Source organism: Dasypus novemcinctus, chromosome 8 (genome assembly GCF_030445035.2).
Source record: "Dasypus novemcinctus isolate mDasNov1 chromosome 8, mDasNov1.1.hap2, whole genome shotgun sequence".
Taxonomy (NCBI): Eukaryota; Metazoa; Chordata; class Mammalia; order Cingulata; family Dasypodidae; genus Dasypus; species Dasypus novemcinctus.
The window spans coordinates 63,882,340-63,896,343 of record NC_080680.1 but is presented as its reverse complement, the minus strand read 5'-3'; the positions used below and the strand labels follow the sequence as shown (position 1 = coordinate 63,896,343).

The 14,004-nt window shown below is 35.5% G+C and overlaps 1 protein-coding gene across 2 annotated transcripts in view; it reads left to right on the top strand.

Annotated features, from left to right (window-relative positions):
* The window catches only part of MLLT3 (MLLT3 super elongation complex subunit), a 303,624-nt gene that overhangs the window by 177,426 nt on the left and 112,194 nt on the right, over positions 1-14,004 (top strand). For both annotated transcript variants that reach the window (XM_004446755.4, XM_004446756.4), the window contains exon 3: positions 8,919-9,001. In XM_004446755.4, coding sequence (XP_004446812.1) covers positions 8,919-9,001 — 83 coding nt within the window. The remainder of the gene's footprint in view (positions 1-8,918; positions 9,002-14,004) is intronic.

Genomic DNA, 14,004 nt, shown 5'->3' with positions numbered 1-14,004 from the left:
TTCTCCTGAATCATGTAATTTTTGCCAGGTAGTACTATTTCCTTCCCTTTGAATAGATAGCTTTCCATTTGTGATCTTTCCTTTACTCAAAGCTCACTTAAAATCACCTGTTTTTGTATGCTTATAAAAGCCCAGAGACCTCTTTCTGTTACTTACCATGGTAAGGCACTCTGAAACTTCAAGGGGCAGATATTTTCTAAAATGTATATCATTTGAAATAAAGTTACATAAATACCAAAGAAAGAGTGACATCTATTTATAAGATATCCATAAGAATGCATATTTTATGAGGAGATATATTTATTTCTTGGGAGTTAGTAGCATTGGATATAAGATTTGGGAAATGAGATTGTAAAATCATAATAACCAAACATATATTCTTGTGAAATGGTCAATTTACGGTGGAAGAGATTACAAGTAAAAAGTGTTCAAGAAGGAGGAAGTGGCCTTCACTTCAGTTAGGGAGTAAAAACCAGGAAAGGGCTAAATAGCACTGGAGGTGAAAACGACAGGTTTTCTTTAGGTCGCTTACACATTTCCCTCCATAAACAGCATAAAGTGAGGTTTTTATTTTCCCTATCAGGCCCACATGTAACCTGCTTCTTTTATCATTCAAGTAGGTCTTAGCTTCATTGTCACATCCTCAGAGAGGGAAATGCTAATATAAAATGAAAAGGAACTCCCCATTCTCCTCCTCACATCTGCCTGCTTTATTTTCCCCTGAGCACTTATTATTCCATATTTACTTTCTTAATACTTATATTAATATCTTGATGCATGTTGTCTCTCTTCCCCCTTCCTCCTTTCCGTGCTTTCCACCAGTGAACATAAGTTTAGTAAGAGTAGGGACCGTATTAGTTGTGTTTATTGCTCTCTCCCAGTCCCTAGAATTGAACCTGCAGTTAGCAGACACTCAGTAAGGATTTAGTGAAATAAGGTGACTGTGTATCTGGCTAGACTGCCATCTGCTTGAGAGCAGGACTCTACTGTAGCTATGTATCCCCATGATTGTAATCTGCCTAAAACGAAGCCTGTTGAATGAATTAATTAGGTGAATATTAATCAGAAAAATGAGTTAATATTACTGAGAAAATAAGGTACTTTTATAATGAAAATATTTCTCCTTTTCCTCTAAATAAAAAAGCAGCACCAGTCTTAATAGCTGGGCCAATTGTAAGCTGTGGAAGTCTTGGTAAAACTTTTATGCCAGAGGGTTGTCCAAAGCACATTTACTTCTGCTGTACCCTGAAACCATGAGGTGATTATTTTAGAAAGTGGGACTCTTTAATGGCTTTCTATATGTATGATTTTTTTAAAAATCCAGAGAGGAACTGTGTTTCAATGACCAGCTTTTTGGATGTAGTAATATGCAATGAAATGAAGATGCTACTGTCAAACAGTTGGGAGCAGTTCTTAATTATTTCCCTAGAAAATAATTTTTGTATAGTTTGTGTTGCTTTTCCAGATGGACAGTTTGAAATATGACTTTTTTACCCAAGGTTTAATTTTTTAAAAAATTATAATCCTTGGGATATAAATCTCAAGATTTTCCCATCTGAATGATTGTCAATAAACTAATTAGATCTGTTTCTGGTTTGAACTTCCTTTGAAGATGTAGTTTTGCTATTTCCCATCACATTAGCCTGGAAATATATTTCCAGTAAGCCACATCATTTGAAAAAATACAGTGTATTAAGGGAACTTGGGGCAAGTTGCTAAGAGAAGTACTATCAAATTTTTTTTTTTTTTAGGGACTAGGGATTGAAGCCAGGACCTTGTATGTGAGAAGCTGGCGCTCAAGCACTGAGCCACTTTGGCTTCCCTGAGTTGATTTTATTGTTTTTTGTTTTTTGTTTTTTTTAAGGAGGTACCAGAAGCCAAACATGGGGACCTCTCATGTGGGAGGCAGGCACTCAACTGCTTGAGCCACATCTGTTCCCAGTACTATCAATTTTAGTTAAAGATATAAGCTTGAGGATTTATTATTATCTATTTTCTGTATTTTGCTGTTTGCTTTGTACATGCTCCTTGTATAAATGATTGTGAAGGCAGTCTTGTTTTAACATGGTTATATTTCCTCAAGATAAAATGTGTTGACTTAATCTCAGCTAGATTGGCTTGCCTGAATTTAATGATGTCACTCCTCAGAAAACTAAATATCTTGTACATACATACATACATATTTTTTTAATTCCCTTTTTTTTTTGTTTTTTTTCCTCCTTTGGAGAGAAGACAAGGGATATTCTGAGTATATAAGCAAAGATCTCAAATCACTAACAAATGAAGTCATTTTATATATCACTCTTAAGATTTTTTGCAGTATGGCCAATTTGAAGTCTTGAATCCTTATTCTAATTTATTCCAAATCTGGGGTTTTTCTGTAACATTTCAAAATTATTGATTCATCTTTTATGAGTGTAATTCATTTTCCATACCTGGTCTTTTAAAGTTATATCATTGACATGAAATTTTGAGTGTGTTTGGTATGAAGTTCTTTATACATGTGTAAATTTTATCTGTATAGTTTTCATCCTTTTCAGTGTTTCTGCTTACACTGACTATTTAATTATGCCGAGTTATATTTTCCTCATGCTTTCTGCTTGCCATTTTGTCCTTATTTCAAGTAATTACCTTATACCTCCTCCTTATCTGTCAGTTTTATTCCATACCTTTTTTTTTAAGAAAAAACCATTTTTAGTTACTTTAAAACTTAAAAGGCAGTTATAAAAATAATACAAATCCCATACAGAGAACTCCAATATACCTATGATCATTTCCTCCAATACCCAGATCAATCAATTTTAATATTTGCCACACCATTGTTTCTTTCTTTCTATCTATCTGTCTATCTATCTATCTATCTATCTATCTATCTATCTATCTATCTATCTATACATACATACATACATACATACATTTTCTGAGCACTTGAATGCTCATGTTCCTTCAATACTTATTAATACCATGTACATTTCCAAACAATGTGGATATTCACTTATGTAACCTTAAATGCAGTTACCAAGTTCAAGAAATTTAACCTTTCTTTTAAGTTCCCAGTCTATGTTCCAGTTTTTTTCAATTCATTTTTTAAATATTACATTAAAAAAATATGAGGCCCCCATATACCCCCCACTCCCTCACCCCACTACTCCCCCCATAGCAACATTCTCCTCCATCATCATGACACATTCATTGCATTTCATACCTTTCTTTTAAGCTCATCCTAAAATTATGGCTCATTAATTCAACTCAATTTCATAAACTGAGGACTTGGGCATATATAAGAAGAGTTCTGAGACACAATCTTAGCCCTTGGAAAACTCAGAATTAGTTTCCATGGGGAAATGATGGAACTTGGTGTGGCAGATATATTAAGATTAGCTCAAATGATACAAAAGAAAAGAGGTAGAACCTGGAAGAGGAAAACTACAATTTTTTTTCTGGAGTATTAGCTGAAGGCTCTCCAGAGGAGGTACTGTTTGAATTGGGCCTTGAGTAGTGAATCCTGAGGAGGTCAACAGGAATCCCTATCTATCTAGCTAACTGAATCTAATTAGTATCTTTAATACTTCATGAAAGTTATTTGAACAGTTGTGTGTGGCCACACAGTTCTGTATTGTATAGAAATACTTAGATTTTTAGCACTGCATTTGAATAAAATAATAATAACAAGGTAAAAACAACAATACAATTCAATTCAGCAATACCATTCAAAAGTTACCTGATGGGGGAGTGGATGTGGCTCAAGCAGTTGGGCACCCATCTCCCACATGGAGGTCCTGGGTTCGGTTCTGGTGCCTCCTAAAGAGATGAGCTGATGCAATGAGCAGACACAACAAGCATGGAGCGGATGTGGCTTAAGTGGTTGAGCTCCTGCTGCCCACATGGGAGGTCCTAGGTTCAGTTTTCGGTGCCTCCTAAAAAGAACATATGTGGACACAACGAGCAGACATGACGAATAGACAGTGAGCAGACAACGAGTGGAAACAACCACGACAGAAGAAGAATCCATTTCAGGGGGCAGAAAATTATTAAAAACAATTATTAAAAAAAAAAAAGTTGGCTGATGTTAGCTTGAATCCTTTTTTGGGGGACATGGAAAAAGCGATAAAACACAAATAGGCAAAACATATTTTGCCATCATTTTTGTTGTTTAGTAATAATCTGTTTTGAAATGGGCTGAATAGAAGCAATGGTGGAAATCTTTTTTTTCTTTTTTCTTTTTTTGCTTATAAAAACAAAAAGAAAACCCAACTGTTGATTTCTTATTTTTTTTCACAATGTCATGAATGTAAAGACATGGGCCATGTTTAGTGGTAGTGCGGTGAGTTACCCCCTAGTGCTCAGACTTCCAGACGCTAGCTCTAGACTTCCAGACGCTCATGCGGAACTTGGGGCAGCAAGATGGGCAGTGCAGTACCCTTTTTCACCATTTTCCGGAGCTCTGATGTGGTGGAACTGGAGCAAGAAGGGATGGAGGCCAAAACGCTTAAGTTGGAAGGAACATTTGGCAAAAAGCAGCAGTAATAACCAGTCTATATAAGAGAGTTCGGTGTGTTTTCTTCCTGAAGGCCTCTGCACAGTAAATAAAGCAAAACCAATAATTATCAATGGGCAACTCGACCATGTCCTTAACAGAGCTATTCAGATGGCCATAAATCATAACATCTATGCAAACACATGGGAGAGAGGCCTGGAGAGGAAGATGGGAGAGAAGCTTTGGAGAAGAAATCTACTAGCTGTTTTCCTGTGGATTAGGGACAAAACTGCTGCCTAATGATAATTCTTAAAGCCTAAATGAAAGTCTTACAGATCTCTGGATCTGGAAGAATTGTATTTTTTTGGTAAAAATGGGTCCTTTTAATTTATTTAATTAGTTTATTGTGTTTATATATATGTAATTTATGCATAAGCCCAAATTCATTTATTCACCCAAGGAGTATTTATTTCTCTTTACCAAAAATAACTCTTTTCAAGTTTTTTCTCCTAAAAGGGAAATATTAATAACCTCAGATAATGTATAAGTATGGAATTGACTTATTCTGGGTTAACCAAATCATGAACCAAATCAAAATCTATATATTTTTCCTCTTTGTATACTTTTTTTGGTTCACCTTAAAAGTTACATAGGTTAATAATGAAAGTATATACTTAGTATCATATTGCAGATTTTATATATGGATCTGTTTTAAGTCTATTATTTTGAAAAGCTATTTTAGGAAAAAAAACCTGTTTACAAAAGTTTGGTGTGTTCTTCTCAGGCATGAGTTTGGGGTGTTATATGCTGTCAATTGCATGGTCCATATGCTTTTGTGGAGAAAGCAAGTTTTGAAGTCTCCCAGCTAGAACCTTGGAGGACACAGGCAATCAGTCATGTGTAGAAGGAGAAAAGAGGGGACCCATGATCTTAGAGATCTTCTGGCCCAGTTGGGTGACTCAATTTCTTAAAATTTGGTACTATTAGAATTAGAATCTGCCATCTCTTGGGTTCTCAGCTTTCAAGAAAAGAATTCTCTATGGCAATACTTTTTATCACCTGTACCAATTTTTTGAAGCATTTATTGGTAGTAGGGAGATTGGAGAAGAGTTTGATTGACAAATGTCAACTTCACTGCTGTTGGGAAGGCAACTTCTAGCAATAGTAAGTCAGCCAAGGGCTGCATGAATCTCTAAAAAATCCAATTTGACATACATTTGTTGAACACCTTTTATTTGGTTCAATGTTAGTGCCTGGAGCTACAGAGATGAATAATTATGTGGTTACTGATCTCAAAGAGCTCAGACTAGTGGAGGAGCCCTAGTCTCCTAGTCTACTGACCTATGATAGGTCAGTAAATGTCTTGCTCCTGCCTGATATGTGTGATAGGAGAAACCTGGAAGTAAAAGGAACAGGACCTTCTGAAGGAGTTGGCACTGGGGCTGGATTTTGAAGGAGAAATAAAAGCTTCGAATGGTTCTTACTGAATTAATATGTATAGTTTAAAGAATGTTTATTCCTCCCATGTTATTGTCACCTAGGAAAATAATTTGATGGCTTTCCAAAGATGAATATCCCTTCAATAGCTTCTGTGAAAACTGGTCTTTTGCAACATAGCTCTTAATGATTATCTGATTCTTGAACAATCGAAAGAATGAGTTGAAGAATTTAAGATGCTTAGATCTTATAAATGTGACTCAGTGGCCAGTGATCCTAGAGAAGGGACTCTTAAGTGTTGCTGAGTGACAGAAGGCGATCCCAACCTCGTTTCTATTGGTTTTAAAAAACAAATGGCTTTATGTCTAATATATTATCCATACTGGCTAAAATGTTTCTTGGTTTTAACTCATGCCTCTTTTTTAGAACTACCTTAGAAACCCATGTTAATGATTCTGATTATAAGATACCTGAATAAATAAACTGTTTCCCTAATTTTACTTTCTTCAGATTAGAACTGTGAGTTTGCATTTTCATTGCTCCTGCTTTTCTGGCATTTTATTGTGTATATAAAGTTTCTATTGTTTGCTTCTAATTAAGAACTCAGCATGCTTTACAGACCGAGTTCATTGTTATTTATGAAAAAAATTGCATTTAAAAGTAATTGAGGTTTGAGTTGGTAAAATTCAATTCTTATAAAATCAGATCTCTAAAGAATATTACTATCTTACAGATCATTTCCTTTGGAGAGTTGAAAAAAATCTAAGAACTTCAACTATAAGATGTGCTCCTGAACAGCTGTTTCCTATAATAGGAGTAATTTGCATGCATAATAGAGAAAATGAATTATACAAAAGGGTGTATAGAAGAACAGCTATAACTTCTCTGGCATGTTCTGTACCCTACAGAATAAACTTCCTTCAAACGACGTTGGCATGATTAATCCCAAGCAACCTGAACACTGCTGTTCCTAAAAGGGGCCCTGCAGCCTGGAAATGTTGTGTATAGTATTAGCCATCCAGCTGAGGTGGGAGGGGAGTGCTCAGTGCAGTTTGTGGCAAACCCTCCAGTGCTAAGGTATCTGAATATTCATTACTGGTTGGCAGTTAGGTCACCTAACTTGTAAGGTTAGGTGAGGTGCCTCATTTCAGATTTACTTTTTCTTCATATAAGTTTGGGGAAGTTTTCCTAATGTGGGAGAAAGGAGATTGCCAAGTGTTAAAATTTTGTCTTCAGTCTACCTCTTTGCAACCATATATGTACATTTGGAATTTCTCATCAATTTTCATGTACATTATCATCACTGTCTTTTATAAAAATGTCTCGCATTTACATTTCCCCGTGTATAATCTCCTTGCAACCTGATGGCCATGGTTACAGATGTGTAGATAATGTCATCCTTCCTTTTAGAAGAGAAGGAAATGAAAGTTATCTAGAGAATCCTCACTGAAGAACTGTGGCCCTGAGTCTTCCAATCCAAATCCTATTTGCTCTCTACTTGCTGTCTTCTTTTTATTTTCATTCAGAAGTGTTATGCAGTAGGTTATTTTACAGGTTAGATTTTCTGCTTCTTGTTACTCATTTATTGAGATGTTATTCATTTATTGAGAACTTGATGTGTGCCAGGCCCTGTGTGGTCTTTTATGTCCATCATCCTATTTAATCCTCAGTAACTGTCTAAAAGAGGAACCTGATGTTCAGAGAAGTGAAGTAACTTCTGAGGTAACCCGATTAGTTTGGGGTCGATGGCAGATTGGTACCCAGATCTGCTGATACAGTAGCTTGAGCTCTTTACTTTTTTTCCTTCCTGAGATAAAGGTTGTCTCTTCCCTTGAGGAATGAAAGGAAATTAATAGATGAGATTCCTGAATATGTGGCAATAAGGAAATCTGTTGAGTGTCAAACCTGTGATTTGGACAGTTAATGGTTTGGGAGGGTAAGAGATGAAGAGGCTGTGGTTTGGAAAGGCTTTGTGAAGAAAAGAGGGTACTTCACAAAGTAGAGGATACTAAGTGTAGCCTCAAGGTGAGTTGGAAGGAATAATGTGGGAAATGCTGGCTATATTTGGGAGCATTTGATGCATTTGAAAGAAGTATAATGGTGTTTGGCAGGTGACAAAAGGAAGACAGCTAAAAAGGTAGGCTGGAGTCCTGTGAAGAGGGCTGTAGGGTACCAGTGTTATGTGCTTTGATATTCAGCATACACATTTTTATTTCTTTGTGATAGTACCAAAATGCAATTTTTCACTAGAATAGTTCCAGTTGACCTGTGGTTGAATTTGGTTTAGTGGGGTGAAATCGTATTTAGCATCTTCAGGTCTCTCTCATTCCTCAAGAGCTTGCCTAATGGTGTTACTTCCTTCCAACTTTATAAGAAGCACAAAGCCTTTACCGTTTTTTATATACTCCTATGATGTACCTAGATTTTAGGTGTTTGTATGTATATCAGTATGGCAATCAGCATTTTAGAAGGGAGTGCAGGAAGAGGGTAATGAGTCTTAATGGCATTGGGGTACTCTGGGTTTGGGATTTTTAAGGAAGGAGGTTGGTCCTGCCACATTTTGGTATAAATATCAGGGCATTTCACAGAAATGAGGAATTTAGGGGTGGAGTGCTTTACATGGAAGTCCAGAGGTAGATAATATATTTATCAGGAAACAATATAGTTGTTTTCAGGCTTTGGGCCCCAAGGAACCATCATCAGCTTCTCTGAAGCCTTAGGGCAAGGTGATAACACTTGGAAGTCAGGTCCTTGAAGATCCTGGTTGACTGTGATGAACTCTTCTCCATCCCTCCAATCCTTAAGATTTTAATAAATAACTTAAATATTTACTTTAAATAGGAAAAATTTTTGTTTCTAGAGAGTTGAGGAGCTGGCAAGGAGTTGTGATAGTTGGGGCTATTTTAGTTGGGGTAGAATGGGATTTTCTTCTTTCTAAAGAAATGATATATTTTTATCTATTATTCTCATCTCACCTATTTTCTTTTTTTTTAAAATTTTACAGTGTGCAAAGATCCACCTTACAAAGTAGAAGAATCTGGGTATGCTGGTTTCATTTTGCCAATTGAGGTTTATTTTAAAAACAAGGTACGTAACCTTTACTTGTTAACATTTCAGTAGAAGATCCTCCATTAACCATGTAATGTTTAAAATAAATTTGATTCATAAATACTATCACTAAATGATTTAAAAATAAAAGATCAATTTGGCTTCTAGAAATTTTGACTATCATTGCCAATTATAGAGTAAGTGGCTAGAGAGAATGATTACCATTTTGAAAAAGAGTAAGATTAATATGTTTGTAAAATAAAAAGAGAAGTTATGGTTTTTCAGATAAATACTCCTTTTCCCATTTTCATATTTCTAGAACTTTTGAGGTTTATGAAGAACAATTTCTCATTTTTAGTTGGTAGACTTGCATATATAACATATATGCAGTTATTTCAACTTTATGTTATGGCTTCTACTGGATTTTGAAAGTTTCAACAGCATATATTTGGCAAAACACACAGACTATATGATATGGGAAAAGTGACTCAACCTATGTGGGGCTCACCTTCCTCATTTATAAAATGGTAAAATGGGGATAAGATAATAAGAGTACCTCCCTCATAATGTGGTTATGAAGATAAAAAAATCTGTGTATTTAGAACAGTGTCTCGTATGTAAGTAAGCATTTAATAAATATTAGCTTGCCCCCTAAATTATCATAGTTTCTAAAAATTGCCCTAAAGTGAGATATTTCACTTTTTAATAAACGTTTTTTTACAATGTGGGGTGCCAATCTATCACCCTTCTTTTTCCCTCTCTGTCATTTGGATTGTACTCTCTCCTTTTTATTGTTACCGCCATGTTCCAATTCGAGTCCCCCACTTTCTTCTCTCCTCCTTCCCAGGCGACTAAGGAATTCAAGAGAGTTGTTTAGAACTGCTGGGAGATAATTCACTTTTAATTAAGCTATAAAAATCTATCCTATAAAGTAAGAATGTGTGGATGATAGGGCTAGATTTTGTTTTCCATATTTTCTTGTTTCTTCCTATGTTGTCTCCTGATGTGCCACTTTTCTGCTGCCCTACCTCCCCACAAACTTGTCACAAAATGAACTGGGATTTTCTTAGAGTTTATTTTTGGAGCATAGTTGACAGCAACCTGGGTCTGTGTAGTTAAATTTTTGAGTACTTACTTTATGTTTGGCACTCTACTAAGCCCTATTTGTATGCTATTTCATTTAATTTCTTAAATGACGTACTGTCATTCCTACTTTATAGGAAAGGATACTGAGTCATGATTGAATAGCTTGCCTAAGGCCACACACAGATGACAGGTGGTAAAACCAGATTCTTGAGCTAGGTATTTCTCTCCATTGGCTGAACTCTTAACTTCCATGCCTTAGAAGCAATAACTCTTTCTTAGAATTATGATTACCTTCCTCAGATGGAATACCACTGAATTGTCTACATGGTTTTTCATCAAATCAGAATTTCTTGCAGTGCATTTGTATCTGTTTATGTGATATGTCTTTAGATTGTTCTATTGATGTAGTGTTTTTTTTTTCTTATTTCAAACTGGATTTCCCTTAAGAAACTAATTTTTGTCTTTTTCCCCTAATTTTAAAAACATTAACATATACTTCACATACCCTAAAATTAACTCTTTTAAAGTGTCCAAATCAGTGGTTTTTCGTATGTTCACAGAGTTGCACAGCTATCACCATTGTCTAATTTCATAACCTTTCCATTATCCCCAAAAGAAACCCTGCACTAATTCTCAGACACTTCCCATCCTCCCTCCCCCAAGCCTCTGGCAATCATTAATCTACTTCCTCTCTCTATAGATGTTCTTATTCTGGTGATTTCATATAAATGGAATTATACAATGTATGGCCTTTTCTGTCTGGCTTCTTTCATCTAGTATAATGTTTTCAAGGTTCATTCATGTTATAGCATTCATCAACACGTTATTCTTTATATCAATACTTCATTCTTTTTTCTGGCTGAATAATATTCCATTGTGTTGATCTACTACATTTTGTTTATTCAGTTATGTATCCATGAACATTTAGGTTTTCCCTTTTTGGCTTTTATGAATACTGTGGCTATGTACATTCATGTACAAGCTTTGTGTAGACATAGGTTTTCAATTCTTTTGGGTATATGCCTAGGTAGAATTCCTGGGCCATATAGTAACTCTTTGTGTAATTTTTTTTGAGGGATTGCCAAACTGTTTTCCAAAACAACTTCATCATTTAACATTCCCATCAGCAATGTTTGAGGGTTCCAATTTCTCCACATCCTCACCAACACTTATTTTCCATTTTTAAAATTATGGTGTTCCTTGTGAATGTGAAGTAGTATCTCATTGTGGTTTTGGTTTGCATTTCCCTGATGACTAATGATATTGAGCATTTTCTCATGTACTTATTGGCTGTATGTATATTATCTTTGTATTAATGACTATTCAGATTCCTTTGCCTATTTTCTTTTTTAATGTATTGATTTTAATTAAAGTGGTTATGCTTTGGGGAAAGAATTTGGAGTCTTTCCTAGCCTCAGCCTCCTCCCTTCCCCCACCAACACACACGTGTTAATATTTTAGAAATTTAATTAATGCAGATCAGGTGATTTCCTTCCATCTTGTCACACTCTTCATATCCATGTTTTGTTTTGTTTTTTAGTTTTATTTTATTTTATTTTATTTATTTCTCTCCCCTTCCTCCTACCCCACCAGTTTTTGCTCTCTGTGACAATTCACTGTGTGTTCTTCTGTGTCTGCTTGTATTCTTGCCAGCAGCACTGGGAAACTGCGTCTTTTTTTTCTTGTTGCATCATCTTGCTACATCAGCTCTCCATGTGTGTGGTGCCACTCCTGGGCAGGCTGCACTTTTTTGCATGGAGCGGCTCTCCTTATGGGGTGCACTCCTTGCGCATGGGGCTCCCCTACGCGGGGGGCACCCCTGTGTGGCATGACATTCCTTGCGCACATCAGCATTGCACATGGGCATGGGTCAGGAGGCTCTGGGTTTGAACCCTGGACCTCCCGTGTGGTAGGTGGACACACTATCAGGTGAGCCAAATCCACTTCCCCAGTATCTATGTTTTAATTTCATCTAGGCATTGGCCTATACTATAGGAAAAGTCCAGGCCTTCAAGCCACAAAAGTTCTTGTCCCAAAGAAATTAGGATATAGGCAATTATGATCTCTTATTGGCTATTCTACCCTCTTCCCATCACTTAATTTAATTTGAAATTGCATTGGCTTTTGTTTGGAAATAATGGTGCATTTAGGTATCTCTCCTTAAAAGTTTTCTGTTCATTTTTTAAAACTATTTTTGAACAGAGAAATCTATTATTTAATTGCCCAGTTTACTGCTTTACAGAAATAACTGGAATCCCCTTGATATAGAGAGAAGAGAACAAATAAAGAATTAAGAGGCAGCAAGTACTACCCCACTCTCAGTGACACACACACACACATTCAATATTCTTCAAATTTATGGAACAGAATCAAAAGCAAGATCTATAAAGGCTTTCTGGGTTGTCACTCTTCTGACTATATGACATATTATGCACTTTGTGAATAGTTTCTTAAAATATGAAGAAGGAAACAACTCCACATGAGATGGAAAGCAGTTCCTCCTTTGGGACCATTGTAAAATAGAAACTTAGGCTGAATACTATTAAGAAGATTTTCTGTTTAGTGTCTGGATTACCTTATTTCTGTTTTCTGGTATTAGATTTTCTTTAAGATTTCATACTTAATAATGATTGCTGTTTTCACATGTGTGCAATGATATATATATATATATAGAGAGAGAGAGGGCTTGTAATAAGAAAAAGCAGGATACACCTAATTGGTCCTATATAGAGATGGTGGGTAAATAAATTGTGGCTTAATACTACATAGAAGGCAGTTAATTTCACAACATGTATAAATCTCTAAGACAAAAGTAATGACTGAAAAGTTGCATAATTATATTGTATAGCTATGATGCCATTTATATACATTTTTAGAAACCACTGAAACAAGAGAAAATGAACTGTTATGGAAACATACATATATAGTGCAAGTATGTGTGCTAGAATGACAACATGGCAACTTAGGGCAGTGATTACTGGGGAGGAGGGATGTAGGAATAAGGAATGGAGAAGTTTATTTATATAATTTTAATTCTTAATAAAAGGCAAAGCAAATTTGGAAAAATGTTAATATCTGTTTAACTTCAGGGGAACACAGATGGATATAATATCTTAAGTACCTCTCTCTATGTTATTAATTTTTTTAATTAAAAAGGATACTGTTGCTTTTCAACTATTTTATCTTAGAGTGTCTTGGAAGCCCTATTTTTGCTGTATTTTGATCAAGGTCTCACTCCTCTATATTTTTCCTCTCTCTCTTCCTACTGAAGAGGTCCAAATGAAAATTTAATAGGTTTGGGTTGTTGCTGTAGAAGGTCCATTTCATTTCATTTGAGTAGTTATTTTATTCAGTCATGAAGTTTACTCAACTCTGTCTTAAAGAATGAACAAACGTTACAGTAATGTTTTACAAAAAGTGTTCGAAGTTTTCATGGGAGATAAAGGAAAACACCAAGAAGATTTCCACATGATTTTGGAAAAATCCTACTACTGTGTATTAAGGATATTCATCCTGTCCTTGGTCCCGTGTCCATCCTTTACTTCTGATGGGGTTGTTTTCAGTTTTTGTTTATTTAGTTGATAGATCAGAACTCAGGAGAGTTGGTTTAGTGTCAGTGCTTTTTTCAAGTTCCTGTATGTTTATTCTGTATTATTTTGAATTTGTACTCAAAGCAATACTAACTATGTGTTTCAGAAACTCTAAGCAGTTGTGTTGAAATAGTCCATAGTGGCACTTTAGGTTGAAAGGACTCCAGGCTTCTCTCTTTCATTCTGTCCTCACAAAAAAATAGGAGACTAAATATCAAGGTCTGAAGCTTCTGCAGGAAGAGATGGGTAATTTGATGTTGCTAAAAACAGATTCCCAGCTTTAGGAAATGTTTTAGCTTTATATATATAGAACAAATACATGCTTTCTTGTTTGAACTTTGAAGAATCTTTCTGAGGAGAATAGAT